Genomic DNA, 21,032 nt, shown 5'->3' on the forward strand with positions numbered 1-21,032 from the left:
CTTCCTTTGATGTCTCCTCTTAGGAATTTCCATCCACTGACCCCTGCAACCACCTCTTTGGTTGCAAATCCCCGCTTTCATTGTTGTATTCAGAATTGAGCCCAATTCTATACTGGGGTCTCTTTTCCCTGATTGCAATAGTTCCTGATTCAAATCTGATTTTACCACTTTAACTACTGTCCAGCTCTGGTTCTCTTTAACAGTGTCCACAATGCCTTCCTGAAATCTGATTTAAAAAACAGATCATTTTTAAGAGGTTCAAATTTCCCCCATGTTTTAGTTTAGGATTATGTACTCAATGAAACATCTAACATCAAATAAACCAGAACTTCATAGCAAAGACAGGACACAATTCTCTACAATCATATAAATCACTAAACTGTGCTTCAAATAATAGAATATTAAAGCTCGGAGGAGCTTTGAAGATCATCCCTTTATTTTATAGAAAAGGGATGATCTTTTCTATAAAAGAAAGGTGTATACATTGGCTAAAGGTACAGTTCTTTGGGGGCAGAAGACAAGTTTTCTGGCCACAACTTACCTCTTCCTTCCACTTGTTCCTCGTAAGTGCAATCGTCGATTATACTTGGTGCTCCAATGACAACGGGCAGCATAAAACTCTGCTGTATCATAAATGTAAACATATCTAAACTAATGTGCTAGCTCTTGTCTATATTAATTAATTTAGGGGGCTTTGGGGGGAATCATTGGATGACTCTATGTGACTGTGTGTTGCGTAATGAATATGTATTTTGATCTTCTGGCCCCAGTTTTAGCCATAGTCTGACTCACAGCTCCAAATAACATCAGAGTTTCCTGAGTGATAAGAGCAATGGGAGCATCTTTTTTAAAAATAGTATTTGTTTTTTTGTCTTCTGTCCTTGAAATTGCTCCCAAGTCATAAAGGTGAAATGGGTGTTGTGTTATTCATAACAAGTCCCTTTCAACCACATCTGAGTTTATGTTAATGAGATGACTTTTGGATATCCCCTAAAAATGAGTGAGCTGGTTGCCAGGGGAAACAAGCATGAATAGGGGTTGGAACTTTCCCTTGATTTCCTGAGAGGGGAGAGGGGCTGGAGGTTGAATCAGTCACCAATGGTCAATGAGTTAATCAATCATGCCTATCTAGTGAAGTCTTCATAAAAAAGAAAAGAAAAGAAAGGAAAAAGACGGGGTTTGAGAGCATCTAGGTTAGGAAACCGAAGTGTTTCTGTGTGCCACGGAGCCAGGCCCTAAAGTCCATGAGGCCTGACGCTCCCCTGGGACCTCACCCAGTATCTCTTCATTTGGCTGTAGATTTGTATCTTTTACTGTTATTTGTAATAAACTGGTAATCTAATGAGTAAAGGGTTTGCTGAGTTCTGTGACCCACTCTAGCAAATTAACTGAATCCAAAAAGGGGTTGTGGGAAGCACTGGTAACAACCTGGGTTTAGGATTGCATCTGAAGGCAGATGCCAATCTAATGAGACTGAGCCCTTAACCTGCAACCTGATTCTGTTTCCAGGTGGGCAGTGTTAGAACTGAGCTGAATTCTAGGACACCCAGCTAGTGTTGGAGAATTGTATGGTGTGGGGAAAAAACCCCACAATGAAACTGGGTGGGGTTGTATATTGACTTGGTATGATTTCAAATCTACTTGTCTATAACTTAAGTTATTTTAAACCATTTGTTTATGGCAAAGACCAAAAGAAGGTTGTTTTGAGTAGTAAAATGGCTTTGATGTGAGAATTAAGTAAGTTGTGTCAGGATGCCATCATCTCATCTCTTGCTGCTGACAAGCAGTTAGCAGCCCAAATGCTGAGGGGCTGGGGCTTATCCATGAGAACATGTGGATAAGCAACTATGGCAAGAGGACATTTAAGCTATAAATACAGAAAGTTTGTGAGGACTATTCCAGAATTTCAGTCTGGGCAAGGAGGCACTTTGCTGAACTACAGAACTCTTGGAAGACTTTTGGTGCATAAGCTGCTGTAGTAGCAAGAGGACTCCTCAAAGGCAGTGGCGAATGCCACGCATTGACCTAGGAAGGTCACCCTGCCCCTCCAGCACCAGTGCTGTCATTCCCTAGAAGTGTGCTCTAACTACAGGTGACTTTTGTTTTTGCGCTGCCAGCTGTTAAGGCAGCTGCCAGTTGGTTAAGCTGACTCTCCTGCGTGCCTACTCATATATTGGGCTGGCCGAAAAGTCCTTTTGGTCTTTTCTGTAAGATGGCTGTAGTAGCACTTAGTTGTCTTTAACTTCATTCAAAATAATTTTGTTGGATTGTATTGTGACAGATGTTATATCAGCATGCACTTAAAAAAACATCAAAATTGATGAATTCTTGTGTAGCCATTTTAATATTGAAATGGAAGAAAATACACAACATTTTTGGCATATTATGCTTTATTATTTCAAGAAAGGTAAAAATGAAACTGAAATGCCAAAAAAGATTTGTGCAGTATATGGAGAAGGTGCTGTGACTGATCAAATGTGTTCAAAGTGGTTTGCAAAGTTCCGTGCTGGATATTTCTCTCTGGATGATGTTCCACGGGAGGTAAACAAGTTGAAGTTGACAGTGATCAAATTGAGACATTAACTGAGAATAATCAATGTTATACAACATGGGAGACAGCCAACAGACTCAAAATATCCAAATCAATAAAGTTATTGGTGAAAATGAAAAATATGTCTTTTACAGAAAAAAACCATATGGACTTTTTGGCCAACCCAATAAAAAGATACACCTCATTTAAATTCAGACTTTATTCCTTTCATTTCTCCTTGCCTGGAAAAATAGTATAATTAATTCATCATTACTTTTGAGTATGTTATTTCTGTGTTGGCTCATTGAAAAGACATTATCTTGTATCGGTTGGCTTGTGAAATTCCTTCAGTGAACCCGTGTTCAATACATTCCTGGCAAAGACAAACTCAGTCTCTGATTGTAATTTGCCACCCCAAACAAAACAGGGGCAGAATTGGACTCTGTTACCTTAAACATCCAGCATCCCTAAGAAGAATAACTTATTTAGTAGTATTTCTTGGTTGCCCATTGGATGCGCTGAGCACTGCAAATGCAACAATGAACAAGACGTCGCTTTTTAGGGGAGACAGAACAATGGCGAAGTGAATGCTAGGCGGCTATGATAAGATTCAATACGGGTGCCCAAGAAGCCCATAGGATAGTGGCTCAATCGAGTGGGGGAAGTGGGAAGCTTCCTGAGGACCAGTAGGGTTTGTGGGGCTTGGGAGGGAGAGAGAAAGCATTCCAGGGAAGGGAAGAGCACGTCAAAGGCTTGGAAGTGAGAAATCACATGGCCCTCAGGGGAATGAGACAGTCAGTACTGCCCAGAAACTCGGAAGTCAGGGTGGGCACGTGGGAGGGAGGGGAGCCGGAGGGGATGGTAACAGCCATACCCGGGAGATCCGTCGTAAAGACAAAGGGAAAACACCGAGGAGTTTACATCAAGTGAGTGGTGATCAGAAGTGGGCTTTAGGGAGATGAATCAAGGTGCAGTAGAGAGTGAGTTAGAGGGGCAAGGAAGGCGGTCGCAGCACTGAGGGGGGGTGATGGGGGACGTAAGGGAATGGCCCTGGGGTGGGGACAAGCAGACAAATGAGCGGGATGCCCCGGAGGCGCACATGGGAGGATGTTGAGAGGGAATTTGTGCCAGGAGCCCCCTTTCCCGCTTTGATTTCTTGCCTTCTGAATGAGCAACCCTGAGGGGAAAAGAGTTTTGCAGGAAGGAAGGCTGAGAGAGGCTGGCGCCGGAAGGGACAGTCCGGCCTCCTTTCCCGGTTCTGTGATGCTGGCGACTTGGCAGAGTGTGACAGGGCCTCAGAGTTTGTTTGGTTTGGTTTACAGTAGCTAAATACTTTCTATTCCTAACTCCCCTGCCCTGCCCTGTACTTGAAACCTGTTAACCTGTAGGTTAGTAGGGAGGGGAGACAGCCTCTCAGAAGGGCAGGATGGAAATGAAGGACCCTGTGCTTCCAAGGTGGATGTTCCTTAGCAAGTTGGTGGTGGAGTCAGGACCAGACCCACATCCTCCCTCTGGCTCCAGTCCAGTGCTCCTTCCAGATGCCAGAGCCTCTGTCACCTCTTACGTTTCTGGTCCCCAGCTCTGCCCTGTGGACTCCCTCTGCACAGACCCTAAACATTCTGACTATATTATGGGTTGAATTGTGTCCCCCCCATTTGTATGTTGAAGCCCTAGCTATCCCCACCCCACCCCAATACTTCAGAATGTGACCTCATTTGGAAATGGAGCCATTACAGAAGTAATTAGTTAAGTTAGGACACAGTCATACTGAAGTAGGTTAGGTCCCTGATCCAATATGACTGACTAGTGTCATTATAAAAAGGGGAAGTTTGGGTTCACACACATAGACGCAAATACACACACACAAAGAATGGCATGTAGAAACAATGGCAGAGATTGGGCTGTTGCTAAGAATGCCGAAGATTGCCAGCAAACACCAGAAACCAGAGGAGAGAGCTGGAACAGACTTTACGCTCTGAAAAAACCAACCTCACTGACACCCCGATTTTGTACTTCTGGCCTTCAAGGTCAGGAGAGAGTAAAATTCTGTTTTTCTAAGCCCCCAGTTTGGGTATTTTGTTATTGCAGCCCTACCACACCAGGACAGATTGTCTGGAAGTTTTTCCTGGCAATAGTTTCACAATGACCCACGTGACCAGCCCCAGCACAACAGGGTCAAGATTAACAGAAGACTCCCCTCGAGCTTTCTGCTCACCCATCTGCACCCTTCCCTCTTCTGGCTGACCTGCTGGTTCTTGAGGGCCTACCTGAAATTGCATTCTCTGGTGACAATGGATAAATGTAGAGGGTTTCATCCCTAAAGATATGAGTTGCCAATTGTACAAGTAAGGCCATTCTCAGTGATACAATTTTTTTTGAGAGATTAAGAAATAAGAAGATGTCTAAATTCAGAATCCATAAATATATTCTATGTGAAATATTGGCAAGTTGCTGAAGAATACACAAACAGATATGTGTTTATATAATATGTAGAAACACTCTAATGTAATAGGTGTACTTGCTGTATATAAAAATATATATACACATACATGCCAAATTTGATCCATATTTAACATTCTCACTTCAACTTCCCTCTAAAAGGTTTATCATAAAAAGATATTCTGTGCTGTTTATATACTCTGTTTAAACCTTTTCTTGGCAGGATTCTTTGGACCTTAGGAGAATGTTAACAGTGTATCCAGATACACATATAACAGTACTTACCAAGGCACATTTCAATAACAGATGCCTTCATAGTGAGGACAACAATACCCATAAATATCAAAATGGCACCCTGGAGGGGAAGAAACAGAACATCATTACATTTCAGGCAAGAGTTCTGAATTGGGTGCATGGAATGTGGGTGGGGCTGCTTCATGTTGCATTGCCCTCCAGAGTCTTAGGATTTAAGCTGCAACTCCCATAAGAGCTCATGTAGGTGGCAGTGGCCAGTGCCACTGAGAGTCTATTCTCATTTAGAAAACCCATTCTAGCCCTGGCCAGGTAGCTCAGTTGGTTAGAGCATCGTCCTGATACTCCAAGGTTGTGGGTTTGTCCCAGGTCAGGCCACATACAAGAATCGACCAATGAATGCATAAATAAGATGCACAACAAGTCAATCTCTCTCTCTCTCAAATCGATGAATAAAAATTTCTAAAAAATGTTAGAAAACCCATTCTAGCCACCAGCTTTCTGTTCTTCAGAGATATGATTTTAGAATTAAAGAGGAAATAACCTATTTCAATAATATGTTCAACCAGTCTTCAAATTAGGACAAAAGCCACACTTACGGTATTGAGAGAACATTTTTAGATTACAGATAATTTGTTCATTATTCATTTAATAAAATATTTATTAAATTCCTATTATATGGCCAGATATTGTTAAGTAAAATGTGATAAAAGTGCTATTAAAAACAATTCTTGCTCTTAAAAGACGTAGTTTAACAGAAGTGGCAAAACATACATGGTCACATATCATCATAACATTAAGAGTGTGCAGCCCCCATCAGGATGATAAGGGGAGTTTACACAGCAGTGGTTCCCAAACTTTGCTGCATATTAGTGTCATCCGGGAGTCTTAAAACAATCTCCTGCCCAGGCTGCACCTCTGGCCAACTGAATCAGAATCTCTTGGGTGTGGAGGCTAGGCATTAAGCTTTTTAGACACTCCCCAGGTGATTGCAATGTGCAGCCAGGTTTGAGAGCCAGTGGTGTAGAACAAGCCTTCCATAATCTTGATGTGCATACCAATCACCAGGGAGTCTAGTTAAAATGCAGATTCTAACCTGGGAGGTTTGGGGAGATGCCAGAGATTCCCCCAAGAGGCCAGGGAATTTTAGAGGAAGGAGAGATATGTCAGCCATGGGACTAAGATAAGGCCTCATAGAGGTGGTACCAATTGGGTCAACTTTGAAAGATGAGCAGAGTGTGAATAAACAGAAATAGGGGATGGGGTGGGGGAATGTGGCCCAAGTGGGGCAACAGCATCAACAGAGGCTCAGAGAATACGAAGCACAGTGAATACGAAGATGCTGATGATCTACGAAGGGTTCCCTCTTCTCTTAAGGCTGCAAGGAAACCTGCTAAGGTTTATTCCTACTACCTTTAGTTGAACATATACTGTGTACTCTATATTGTCTCAAATCCTCACAGTAAGCCAGGGCGGTAGATTTTTGATCCTCACTGGGATGATGAGGAAAACTAAGGTTAGCAAGTTCAAAGGTCATACCCATGATGACCAGGCAGTGAGGAGGATTAGAATGGAAGTGGGAGCAGGTGGGAAGGATGTGCCCTGGGCACAGGTAATAAGGAGGAACATTGTCTGCAGAGAATTTAAAGACTTTAAGTCAATCTGATTTTTATGATCTTCATAAGCTAGGAATTCTAAACATCAGCGAGAGAGCATTCCTCCCTCCTGGGACAAATGACTTTCATTACATCCCTTCCCCCAGTGCCACTGCTGTGTGGCCTAAAGCAGGCATTCACAGCCCTACGCTCTGCCACGCCCCGTGGCATGCTGGTAAACCTGCCAGCGGGGGATGGGGGAGGAGCCCTGACTTGCAACGTTTGTCTTATTTCTGCGGTGTAAATCCTACCATGCTGATTTTGAAGCCACCAAAGTGACATCACTGAATAGAGATTTGGAAGAGATAAACACAACCTGGTACTAGCTAGGTTTAGTGCGAGCTTATATCCAATATTTAGATGCAGTGCCATGTAGTTTCTTAATAAACTATTAGATGATGGCTGAGGTAGTAATACAGGTACCTGATGCGATTAACTTAAATAAAGCTATTTAATATATGAAAGATTTTTATTACAAACAGTTAAATTCAGCAGCAAGAGTAGTTCTAAACAGAACTGATCACTTTGTTAATTTCCAGCAATAGTTGAAATGTGTTAAATTTCCCAACTAAGGAAGCTGACCACTGGTTAGGCAATAGGCAAATAATGGTCTTTAGCCTCAAAATAGAAAATATTTTACACACAATCTGTTTGGCAATTTGATGCTTAAAGTTCTGGGTCATATTTTGAAAATAGTGTGATACAAATACAATTATTTGGTCCTTTATTAATTGGCGGTGCTCTAGAACAACTTCCATATTTTCAGGCCTAAAAGTTTAACTTTCCTGTGGGGGAAATGCAGCCTGTCAACCTGCCCTTCTGGACCCACCGAACCAGCCCCACCAGCTTGGCTGTTGCCATTCTGCAGCACAGCTTTCATCTGAGCCACGCTTGACTTTGCCTTCTCTCATGCCCCACTTCTTTCCATCAGCCAAGGCGGTTGGCTCTACATTCTTAATATACCCAGGATCTGACCATTTCTCATCATCTTTACCATTGCCATCCGGTGCAGGCCATGCCTACTCTCTCCTTGATTATTGCAATTAGCCTCCTGCTAGGCTGTCTCTACAGTCCACAGAGCAGCCAGCACGGGCCTGTTCAAAGTCAGTCAGTTCATGGCGTTCCTCTGGTCAAAACTCCACGCAGGTTTCTCACTTTACTCAGAATAAAAGCCAAAGTCTTCACAGGTGGCTCAAGACCCTACATGGTTTGGTCACCACTGGCCCCTCTGACCTTATTTCTTCCTTCCCGCTACTCTCCTCCATGGCTTATTAAGCTCCAGGCACACCGACCTGCTGGCTGTTTCTGGAACACACCTTTCACCTCATGGCCTCTGCACTAGCTGTTTATACTCTACCTGGATGCCCTACCCCCAGATAAAAAACATGATTTACTCCATTCTTTCAAGGCTTTGCTTAAATGTTATCTTCTCTTGAGACTTTCCTTAACTCCCCAAGTTAAAATTGTAACCCCTCCCCCACCACTATCCCTTCCCTACTATCTTTCTCCCATGTCACTTCTCATCTGCGACCTACTCGATAGTTTGCTTATTCTAGTTGTTTACTGTTTTTGTTTTCTATGAGGGATGCAAGCTCCATGAGGGCAAGGATTTTTATTTTATTTTTTTATGTGCGCAACAAATATGTGTTGAATCAATGAATGAGGACTCTCCACTTTCCCTAGGAAATAAAAAAAGGAAACAAAACAAAGGGAAGACAATCTTGTGAATATACTAAAAACTACTGAATTGTACACTCTCAAAGGTGTATTGAATGGTATGAGTTACATTTCCAGAAGTATTTATTGATAGTCAACAAACAAACCAAAAGGGAAGAAGGATGCTGAAAGCAGTGCTCTCAGATCCATCCTTCAACTTCAGAAGGCCTTTACGTGCTCAGGTTGATGGATGAATAAAAAGAACAGGATTCCGGGAGGCACCTTATGTTCCCAGAGGACATATGCCCCCAGTGCTGACTCATCAGGGATGGAACCCAACCAGAACCACTCTGGTCTATTGGAATCAGAATGTTTTGAGTCTTCCTCCTTACAATGCCTGTTTCTCTCCTTGCTCAATCCATTTACCCATACTCTTAAAATGTAAATGTGCCTTCTGAAATGTGTGAAAAAAAATTCTAACCCTTTCTCAACTATTCAAGAGGCTGGGGATGAGGACAGCCACTAGCACTGTTAAACAGTTCCTGTAGGTGGTCCAGTGTCACAGAGCTGTGGGCTACACCGTGGTAGTGCTGGAGCGTTAACTCCCCCTGTGCTCACCAGGGTTCTAACAAAAAAATGGAACAATAGGGGTTGGGGTTTCCAAAAAACATGTTACTGATTCATAAATTTATGGATTTTGCCATGAGATGTAATATAAAGAGTCCTGAATATGAAGTCCTGGTGAGGCAAATGAAGCCTGACTGTGAAATAAAAACATACATTAATCTAAGTAGAGTAGCCAGCCAATTTAATTAGGTCTCTTTGTTGCCCAGAGCTAGAAGAGAACAAATGGGTAATAAACAATAATATGGCTTTGTATTTATATGGTTTTTCACAGTATTTTTTCTCTTAATTTTTTTATTGTGGTAAAATACACCAACATAAAATTACTATCTTAACCACTTTTAGGTGTACACTTCAGTGGTATTAAACACATTCACAGTGTGCTATCGTCGCCACCCTCCATCTCCAGAACGCCTTTTGTCTGGTGAAAACGGAAGCTCTAGGCTATTAAACAACAGCTCCCATCCTCCTATTCTCCCCAGCCCCTGGCCACCACATGCTGCTTTCTGGCTCTACAATTGTAACTACGCTAAGTACCTAATTTAAGTGGAATAATATAGTATTTATATTTTTGTGACGACTATTTCTAATAGCATACTATTCTCAAGGTTCATTCATATCGTAATATATGTCGGAATTTCTTTCCTTTTTAAGGCTGGATAGTGTGCCACTGCATGTGTATACCCCATTTTGTTTATCTATTCATCAGTCGATGGACACTCAAGTTTCTTCCAGGTTTTAATTACTGTGAATAATGCTGCTATGACCATGGGTGTGCAAATATCTCTTTGAGACCCTGTTTTCAGCTCTTTTGTGTGTATGCCCAGAGTGGAGTTGTTAGATCATTTGGTTTTTTTTGAAGAGTGGCTATACAGTTTTACATTCCCCGTAACATTGCATGAGAGTTCCAATGTCTCCACAGTCTCATCAACACTTGTTATTTTCTGTTTCTTTTGATAGTAGTCATTCTAATGGGTGTTTTGATTTGCATTTCCCTAATGATTAGTGATGTTGAGCATCTTCTCATGTGCTTGTTGGCCATTTATATATCTTCTTTGGAGGAATGTCAATTCAAGTACTTTGCCCAGTTTTTCATCATGTTGTTTTGTTGTTGTCAAATTTTAGTTATGTATATACTCTGGATATTAATCCCTTATCAGATATATGATTTGCAAATATTTTTCCCATTCTGTGGGTTGCCTTTTCACTCTGTTGATAGTATCTTATGGTGTGAAAAAGTTTTAAATTTTCACGAAGTCCAATTTGTCTACTTTTTTTTGTCTACCTCTACCTTTTTGTGTTATGTCCAACAAATCACTGCCAAATCCAATGTTGTGAAGATTTTATCCTATGTTTTCTTGTAAGAATTTTATAGTTTTTTGCCTCATTTTTAGATCTTTTATTTTTTTGAGTTAATCCTTGTATATGATTTAGGCAAGTGTTCAACTTTTTTCTTGTGCATGTGGATATCCACTTTCCCCAGCACCATTTATGAAGAGACTGCCTTTTCTTTGCTGAATGGTCTTGGTACCTTGCCAAAAATTACTTGACCATGTACATGAGGGTTAATTTCTGGCCTCTTTTCTATTCCATTAGTTTATATGTGTATCTCAATGCCAGTACCACACTGTTACAATTACTGCAGTTTCATAGTCTGTTTTTAAAATCAGGAGCAGTTCTTCAGCTTTCCTCTCCTTCAAGGTTGTTTTGACTATTGGGGTACTTTGAGATTTCATATAAATATTTAGATGGGTTTTTCTATGTCTTAAAAAAAATCATTGGGATTTTGATAGGTATTGCATTGATTTTTTAGATTGCTTTAGGTACTATTGATATCTTAACAATATTAAGTCTTCCAATTTGTAAACATGGCATGTGTTTCCTATTATTTATGTCTTCTTTGGTTTCTTTCAGCAATGTTTTGTAGTTTTCACTGTACAAGGCTTTTACCTCCTTGGTTAGGTTCATTCCTAAGTATTTTATTGTTTTTGATATAAATGGAATTGTTTCTTAATTTCCTTTTTGAGTTGTTCATTGTTAGTGTATAGAAAGACAACTGAACTTTGTGTGTTAACTTTATATTCTGCTACAATGCTGAATTTATTAGCTCTAACAATTTTGTTATGGAATCTTTATGATTTTCTGCATATCAGATCATATCATTTGCAAACAGGATAATTTTAATTCTTCCTTTCCAGTTTGGTTGTCTTTTATTTCTTTTTCTTGCCTAATTTCGCTAGCTAGAACTTCCAGTACAATGTTGAATACAAGTGGTAAAATCAGGTTTGCATCTTTACCTTGTTCCTGATCTTAAAGAAAAAGCTTTTAGTCTTTCACCATTGACTATCATGTTTGCTATGGGTTTTTCGTATATGGCTTTTATTATGTTGAGGTAGTTTCTTTCTGTTCCTAGTTTTTTTGGGTATTTTTTTTTTATCATGAAATGGTATTGATTTTTGTCAAATTCTTTTTTGCCTCAATTAAGATGGTTGTGTACTTTTCTATTTCATTCTATTAATGTGGCATATTACATTAATTGATTGTTATATGTTCAAGTATCCTTGAATTCCAGGAATAAATCCCACTTTGTCATGGTTTATAAGTATTTTAATGTTCTGCTAAATTTAATTTATTAATATTTTGTTCAGGGTTTTTATATCAGTGTTCATAAGGGATAAACAAAACTAGTTTTTTTTGGTCATGTAGTGTGTCTGTTTGATTTGGTATCTGGGAAACACTGGTCTCATAGGATTAGTTAAGAAGGTCCCATCTTTAGTTTTTTGGAAAAGTTTGAGAAAGACTAGTGTCAGTTCTTCTTTAAATGTTTGATAGAATTCATCAGTGAAGCTATGAGGTCTAGGGCTTTTATTTGTCTGGAGATTTTTGATTACTGATTCAATCTTACTACTTATAGGTCCATTTAGATTTTTAAATTTCATCACGAATTAGTTTTCGTAGGTTTTGTGTTTCTAGTAATTTGTTAATTTCATCTAGATTATCCAGTTTGTTGGTGTAAAATTGTTTATAATACTTTCTTATAATTCTTCTTAATTCAATAACAGTTGTTGCTTCAGGGAAAGAGAACTGGGCAAGTGGTGATCAGAGATGGAAGTGTGTCTTACAGTTTTGTTCTATTTAAATCTTTACACTGCGTATGTTAATAAATCAGAAATTAATAGGATGGTCTCTTGGGAAGATTTACCACATACAGGCAATATTGATATCAAATGAGGAGCCACAGTAATCTAAACCACTCCTTGATCCTTGTTTTCCTTGCTCCAGGTCACCCTTCTCTGCAGTGGGAAAGAATCAGCCTCCTGACGCACATTTCAGATTGTGCTTTTACCCTTTCAGAATTCTTTTTCACAGTTCCCTCATTCTGTACCGAATTAAACTCAAATTCCTTAGTGAGGCATTAAAAACTCTTCACAAAATGGTGCAATGTATCTTTCAAATCATCTCACTATAGTTCTCTTCTGCAATCCTCGCCTCTGACCTCAGCACACTCCAGGCTTTTGGTCTTTTCTCTACACCCTGCAAATCAGTGTCTTGGCTCATGCTCTCGTTGTTGTTCTAGCTGGAATATCTTACCACTCCTCATCTGCCTCTCACAGCCAATCCATCTTTCAAGGTTGAGCTCCTGGGCCATCTCTTCTATATAAATCTTTCTGATCTCCTAAAGTCAAAATTCACCTTCATTCATACATCCATTTAATCATTCAGAAAAAAAATTGTGTGTACTCTGTGCTAGGTAGACAGGAACAAGATGCAGGTCCTATCATCAAGTTGCTTCGAGTTGTTTAGAGGGACACTTACGCACTCATCATAACTAACATCAATTGAGCACATACTAAGTGTCAGTCATATTATATTAACTCATATAATCTTCATAACAACCTGATCAGGTAGGGGTCTTCTTGCCTTATTTTTAGAGGTGAGGAATTGGAGACATGCAGAGGTTAAGTAAATTACCCAAGGTTACCTATAAGGCTGGAAAGTAGAGAAGCTGGAATTCAAACCAGGAATTCTAAGTCCAGAAACCATGCATTTGCATTCTATCACTTGCCATAACTGTTTTGTAATAAGCAAGACACTTCCCTCATCTACATTCTGATTTAATTGGTTTGAGTTGATATCAATATTGCTTTAAAGCTCCCAAGTGACTCTACTGTTCAGCCAAATTAGAACCTTTGCTGCAGAGGATACAGAGATGAGAAAAAGAGTAGATGGCCAAATAGGCCTGGGTAATGGGGGTTGGAAGAAGCTTGGATTAATTTAAACTGGAGGGGCTGGAAAACAATGATTTGTGTGGACATAGGGGACAGAGCAACTTCAGGAACTGGGAGTTGCTTGGCCAGGCTGGGAGAAGAACCAGACTGTTAGAGAGAAAAGAAGGGGCCATATCGGCCTTGAATGTCATTCCTAAAGAATGTGGAATTGATCCTTTAGGCCATAGGGAGACATAGGAGGCTTAAAAATTATTTTTGCATTCATCATTTTTAATAAGCCCCCTAGAGGCTTACTTGAGCCACTCAGTTGCAGAAAATATGTCCTAATGGACATGTAGGATTTATATAATGCTGGTGTTTGTCTGATCTATGATGCTGCATGAGGAAGCACCTAACAATACTCTGTGTCCATGAGGCAGAGAGAGCCAGTATCCATCTGGAAACATTTAATAGTTATGAGAGGCTTGCGTTGTATTTCCAGAATGCCAGAAATCCCTTGAGGACAGACATCTCTGAATGGGGAGAGGCCACATCTGCAGTCTTGTTTTCCTCATCTTGGCCTGATATAAAGCCTCACTTGCTTGTCAGTGGATGTGAGTTTATCTGGTAAAAATGTAACAAGGAAGGCTGGTACTAAGAGAGGCCTTTACACTAGATCTTAGCCAAAAGGCTAAGAGGCGATAAGAGGGGTCTTTACAATGTGGAGGTGGCCTTAATCTCCATAGAAACCTCTACATCAAGATGGAGGTGTAGGTAGATACACTTTGCCTCCTCGCACAACCAAAAGAAGGACAACAACAACTTCAAAAACAAAAAATAACCAGACTGCGAGAAGATCAACTGTATAGAAGACTGACAACAAAGGAGCTAAAAAAGAAACATTCATCCAAACCCGTAGGAGGGGCAGATATGGGCAGCGAGGGTGGAGAGGAAGCGTAGCAAAATGGCAGCTGGCAGATTGGGGCGGTCCCACATTTGCATGAGGATAAACCACGAGGAACGGCTGGGGAGCGAGACAGGCTGTGCAATCCAGGCTTCTAGTGTGGGGAAAAGAAAACCTCAAAACCTCTGGTTGTAAAAACCTGCAGGGGATGCAGCAGTGGGAGAAACACCTAGCCTCACAGGAGAGTCTGTTGGAGAGACCCACAGGGTCCTAGAATGTACACAAGCCCACCCACATGGGAATCAGTACCAGAAAGGCCCAATTTGCTTGTGGGTAACAGGGGAAGTAACCAAAAGCCAGCCGAGAGCTGAGCAAGTGGCATTGTTCCCTCTTGGACCCCTCCCTCACATACAGCGTCACAATGCAATGACCTGGGTTGCCCTGCCCTGGCGAATACCTAAGGCTCCATCCCTTACAACATAACAGGTACATGTAGACAAAGAAATATGGCCCAAATGAAAGAACAGCTCAAAGCTCCAACAATAGAACTAAGCAATGAACAGATAGCCAACCTATCAGAAGCACAGTTCAAAACATTGGTAATCAGGATGCTCACAGACATGGTTGAGTATGGTTGCAAAATCGAGGGAAGGCTATGCAAAGTGAAATAAAGAAAAACATACAGGGAGCTAACAGTGAAGTGAAGGATACTAGGACTCAAATGATTTGGAGCAGAAGGAGGAGATAAATATTCAACGAGAATATTTATCCAGAAAGAAGAAACAAGAATTCAAAAAAATGAGGAGAGGCTTAGAAACCTCTGGGACAACTTTAAACATTCCAACATCTAAATCATAGGGATGCCAGAAGAAGAAGAGAAGAGCAAGAAATTGAAAACTTATTTGAAAAATTAATGAAGGAGAACTTCCCCAATCTGGTCAAGGAAATAGACTCCCAGGAGATCCAGGAAGCTCAGAGTGTCCCAAAGAAGTTGGACCCAAGGAAGCACACACCAAGACACATCATAATTACATTACCCAAGATTAAAGATAAGGAGAGAATCTTAAAAGCAGCAAAAGAAAAAGAGACAATTACCTACAAAGGAGTTCCCATAAGACTATCAGCTGATTTCTCAAAAGAAACGTTATAGGCAAGAAGGGCTGGAAAGAAGTACTCAAAGTCATGAAGAGCAAGGACCTACATCCAAGATTACTCTATCCAGCAAAGGTATCATTTAGAATAGAAAGGCAGATAAAGTGCTTCCCAGATAAGGTCACGTTAAAGGAGTTCATCATCACCAAGCCCTTATTATATGAAATGTTAAAGGGACTTATCTAAGAAAAAGATGAAGATAAGAAACTATGAACAATAAAATGATAACAAACTAACAACTATCAACAACTGAGCCTAAAAAACAAAAACAATTAAGCAAATAACCAGAACGGGAACAGAATCACGGAATTGGATATCAGAGGGGAGTGTGAGGGAGAGAATGGGGGAAAAGGTACAGGGAATAAGAAGCATAAATAGTAGGTACAAAATAGACAGGGGGAGGTTAAGAATAGTATAGGAAATGGAGAAGCCAAAGAACTTTTACGTACGACCCATGGACATGAACTAAGGGTGGGGGGAATGCTGGTGGGAGAGGGGGTGGTGCAGGGTAAAGGGGAATAAAGAGGAGAGAACTAATATAAAAAAAATAAAGAAAGAAAAAAAAAGAAACATTTATATAAGTCATCTTGCTCTGGGCTGGGCCTGAAACATTGCATTTCTGGTTGCCATGATACAAAAAGTCACTATTATAATCCCCCAGGAGTCTATGAAGGCAAGTGTGAGCTAGAGATGATAGTAGTTTTTCTTTCTTTCCTTATTTTTCTTCTCTTTCCAGTTCCCTCCTTCTTTATCTTAAAGAAATGCCAACTGCAAAGTGCAAGCCAAACGGCAGGGAAGACATGGGGAATTTTGCCTTTTCTCAAAATGTTGGCTCCTAAGGATGCACTAGGCGCTCTGAGCTGGGCTGTACGGGCTGGACACTGTCAGAGCAGCTGCTTCCCCCTTCCTCCTTGCTAACGCAACCCTGATTTGGTAATGGGAATAAATGCAGCCAGAGGACTCAGAGGAAGCGGGTCCATCCAAGGCTAAGCCAAGGGTGGTTATACATACACGCATTCCTCCTTTCTGATGGTTGCAACACTTCAGGCTTGGGCCCATCTGCCCAGGGCCTTCTCCAAAGGATTGTGACTAGTTCAAAGCTGAGCATGTCCTGAATTGTGTCAGACAGAATAGAGAGGCTTTACTCCCATGTATTTCAGGGTGAGATTACCTGTCTTGCTGGACATGCACAAGGGGGCGGATTGTTCTAGGTCTGCCGACCGCCATCTTGTGAACATGAGACAGGTCAATGCGAGGAAAAAGCCAACACAAAAAGCAGGTAGGCAGCTAAGTGAGTTGCAGTGAAATGGAGCTGGAGCTCTGACTATCTTGTGCCTGGAGGCTGGGCCCACCTCTGTGAGGTGAGATAATCAACTTCCCTTTCAGCTGGGCTTGCAGCTGAAAGATTACTTCCAACTGCTCTCTAACTCACAGTGCCTGTTCGTAGTACAGGGCCAATAGGTTTATGCCAGAGCCTGCAGAGGGCTTTCTCAACAATTCTCTTATCTAAAAGCCTTCTAAAGGACCTAAAAGGACCACCTAAAAGCCTCTTGAAGTGGAATGGACATTATTATTTCTGTAATTCTGAGCAGTGAAGTCACTTGCTTAAAATCACAAAACCCAAATCTCTAGTTAATTTTGTGCTCTGTTTACTACATCGAACTCCTGATATAACTATTATTATAAATTCCAAGTGGTTTCACGATTTATTATATAACATTATTATAAAATAGAAATTACACTCCTAATTTTATATAGTATTTTCACTTTTAAAAGCCTGGTTACATATATGACTTTAACCTCACAAGACCCCTGAAGGGTCAAATATTATGCTCAGATGCAGAGATAACACTTGCTGAAATGAAGTTTTTAAGTTGGCCACTCTATGGTCTGGCAAAAAAAGATAATTTAGGGCAATCAAGGTCTCTCTTGGGATTTTGGAATTGGAACACCAAAAGCCTTGAAAACTTGAGAGCCAAGCTGAAGGCCATATGGGGCTCTGAATAAGATGTAGAAGATGAGGGCGGAACGAGATGGAGAAGAGAAAGCATGCACTCCTGGGAGATGCAGAGAGAGCAGATGCCTTATTTTCTGGCCACTTCTCAGGTCCCATTTCCAGTCTGAAGGAAGTCCAGCTGGACTTGCTCTCCTATGCATGTCATAGATGTTTCTGGGCCCTCTTACTCCAGCCAGTTTGAGCTTGTTTCTGTTCCTTGAAGCTTTGATTAAAGCCCTTTTCGTCTTTTTTTTTTTTTTTTTAATCTCTTGTTTCCCTGAAACAATTAGTAGTAAAATGAAAACGTTTCCAATGAAAAGAGTACAGGCACTTGTCTTTTGGTAGTGTCAAGACAGGGCAGTATGCAGCTCTGGAGCCAGGCGCGGGGAAGAGAAGAATCTCATGAGCTGTGGCAGCCACTGAGGAGAAACACAGCCTGCATACCCGGCATGCTCTGGGAGGAAAAGGGAGTGTGTGACCTTGAGACCATAATGTCAGAATGTCACTATGGGGTTCGTGATGTATTATGGTCAAGGCTCATTACCAGGGGCGATTTTGCACCCCCTGCCCCCATCCGCAGAAAGATTTGGCAATGTTGAAGACATTTGCTGTTGTTACAGCTAGGGGTGGGGGGTGCTCTTGGTCTGTAGTGAGTGGAGGTCAGAGATGCTGCTAAATATCCTCTAATGCACAGCACAGGCCACACAACAAAGAATTACCCAACAGAACATATACATAGGGGTATCCTGCTAAAAATGGAATTTATTTATAAAAAAAAATTGTGTAGTTTTTCTTATATGTTTAAACTTCAGTCACCTTCGAAATACTCTCCATTTGATGTAATACACCTATGGAGATGTTTTTTCTACTGCTCAAAATAGTTTTTGAACTTGTCGATTTTGAGGCCTTTAATGTTTCTGCTGGGTTTTTTTTTTCACCTCTTCTACATGGGCAAAACATTTCCCTTTAAGGACTTTTTTTCATCCAGGGAAACAAACAAACAAAAAAAGTCGCTTGGGGCCAGATCGGGTGAATAGGGAGAGCGAGACACAGGGGTCATGCCATTTTTAGTCAAAAACTGCTGAACACTCAGGAGGGTTTGGGCAGGTGCGCTTGCAAATCACCCATCATGAAATGGGCAAACTTGTTCAAAGAGTCTTCCAAAAAATTCACTGAAGCTGAATGTAGCCTCTCATACAATGCCAGCTGATACACTGATACAGATGGGTTCCTAGAACACTCACCTGGCAGGGGAAGCCTATATTACAAGGGGCTCACCCTCCAGATGATAATTCTGATTTTGAGGATATATATATATATATATGAAAGAGTCTTATGCTAACTGATGTTCCAATCTAGAAGTTTTCCACAAATATTATAGATGATTTTTTGATGACTAAACTGTGAGCTACTCAGGATCCCTTTATCCAGGATCACTTTTGATTGACATATATAACCATATATATAAATTCTAAAGCAAAGATATTCACTCCTCAGCCGTTAGGTGGATTAAAGTGCTCACGCATGTGTCCAATGACAGCTATATGCCCATGCCGTTAGGTTCATTGATCCATGTGGCATGTTTCCACATGTCAGAAAACCAAAAAGGGAAAGCCTGTTTGGATGCATGTGTTTCAGACCATCATTTTTCCTTCGTTAAGAAGCTGACATATGGTAATGCTTACCACATCCACCAAGGCTTCAACCAATAGTGATTTCTAGTGAGGTTGCAAACAGTAATTACGTTTCTGAAGTGGTAGTTTAGATCTTATATTGCCAGTGGGAAAAAATACTAGTTTGCAGGCATGCCCCCAAATGAGCTCTAAAGAACTCCTTCCAAGAGTTATTTACCCTCTGTAATGGAAGAGGGCACGAAGAGCAGTAAGTCTGGGGGCAGAGGGGAGGGCCCTTAGGAAAAGATGAGGTGGTCCATGACCGCCCCTCTTAGTTACTCTGGAAACTGTGCACAGTTTCAGAGTTTCTCGTGGAGCTTTGGAAGGTGAGTTTCTCTCATCTGAAGCTTCTTTACCTAATGCGTTTGATGCTGGATTAGCCCTGTCTCCTCCCAGCGAGTTGGCTCCCTTGGGCACTGAGGTTTGTGGTTGCCAAGGAGCCGTCCGCTGTGAATTTGGAGCTGGGTATTGGGTTCAGTCCAACTGTGGTCCCCAGAGCCTTGACTGGCCTGAACACTCTGTTCTTTTCAGCCTGCCTTCAATTCTGAGGCACAGAAAAACATTTTCCGCATCTCGCAAAGCCTTCCAGTGGAGGTAGGAAGGAGGATGAGGGTGTGTCTGTAAAATCCATAGTATCTTCCTGTCTGCCTCTTGGTCAAGAGTGTGTTTGTCTCAGGACAGTGCAGGGTTCCAGCCCTCCCCATGCTGCCGAGAGGCAGGCGCGGGACTGTGGGTCAAAGTGCACTCTTGAATCCCAGCAACCGCTGGGGAAATGCAGGGTATAGAGGAAGGCGGTGACTGCAGATGAACAACTGAGGGCTATGGAGGATGAAGTCCCAGAAGTTGGTAGGAACCAGCAGAAAGAGAGTCATTTCTCTCTCTCCAAAGGAAACCACGCAGCCTCCAGCTCCAGAGCCCCTCTCTGGCCCATTCCCAGCTCTGACAGAGCCTTCGAACCCCCTTTCATGGCTCTCCTGCCAATTTTGGCCCAGCTGTCTAGTGGGCTGTTACACAAGATGGGGTTGGTACCTTTGTTCTTCTTCACGGACCGTTTTAGGAGTTTAGAGTCCACCCCAATAATAATAACTATCATTTACTGAATGCTTACCATATGCTCCACGCTGCACATATGTGACCATATTTAATTATCATGGCGATCCTATCAGGTTAGTACTCCTATGCCCACTTTTCAGAGTAGGAAATTGAGGCTTAGAGAACCTTAGTAAGTTGTCCAAAGTTATAGAATGAGTACGTAGGAGAACCAGAATTCCATCCCAGGCCTCAAACATTTAACCCACTCAGTACACCCATTTGACCACTCTGCTGATGGTTTTGCTTCCTTTTTGCCTTGACACATAGATCCTGGGTTTTTTGAAATACTCTGTTGACCATAGTTAAGACACACACTGTAAAATACATACATTGTGTAATAAAGTTGTCTTAGTTCTAAGGTCAAGAGATTGTCTTGAGTTATATTTGGGCCTGAACTTACTCACAGCTTTCTCTCTCTCACACACAAATGTCAGTTAGGGTAAAGTGATGCATCAGGCATATTTTTAAGTTTAACCAGGCATAACACACCCATCTAAATAGATATTTGAGTGTATTGTAATTGACTATGTCCTGAGACATTAAAATGGGATGATTCTTTTTCTTAGCTTCAGCTGAGAGGAAGTGCCAACTACTTCCATGCTCCAAAGTGGTTCTGAGGCTGTGCTCACTATTGCCTGCAGTGGATGGGAGTGTGGGGAGGGGGAGGCAGAAGGGAAATGCCGACAGCTTTTCCTAAAGCTATTCTTGCTTTCCAGTCTCTAGCTACACTCCTGGCTTCTTGAACCTCTGGTGCAGTCTGACAGTCAGCTGAAGATCGTGGTTCTCGGTTACCTTCTTCAGAAGTCCAGCTTGGATGCCCAGTAACCCCATTTAAAATTACTGAACAGTGG

At 41.4% G+C, this 21,032-nt stretch overlaps 1 protein-coding gene across 1 annotated transcript in view; it reads right to left on the reverse strand.

Moving 5' to 3' along the window:
* The window catches only part of VIT (vitrin), a 98,104-nt gene that overhangs the window by 69,253 nt on the left and 7,819 nt on the right, over positions 1-21,032 (reverse strand). The window contains exon 2 of the mRNA XM_054567836.1: positions 5,255-5,324. Coding sequence (XP_054423811.1) covers positions 5,255-5,306 — 52 coding nt within the window. The 5' untranslated portion in view covers positions 5,307-5,324. The remainder of the gene's footprint in view (positions 1-5,254; positions 5,325-21,032) is intronic.

Source organism: Pteronotus mesoamericanus, unplaced genomic scaffold (genome assembly GCF_021234165.1).
Source record: "Pteronotus mesoamericanus isolate MK-2021 breed Mesoamerican mustached bat unplaced genomic scaffold, CSHL_Meso_final contig_101, whole genome shotgun sequence".
Classification (NCBI taxonomy): domain Eukaryota; kingdom Metazoa; phylum Chordata; class Mammalia; order Chiroptera; family Mormoopidae; genus Pteronotus; species Pteronotus mesoamericanus.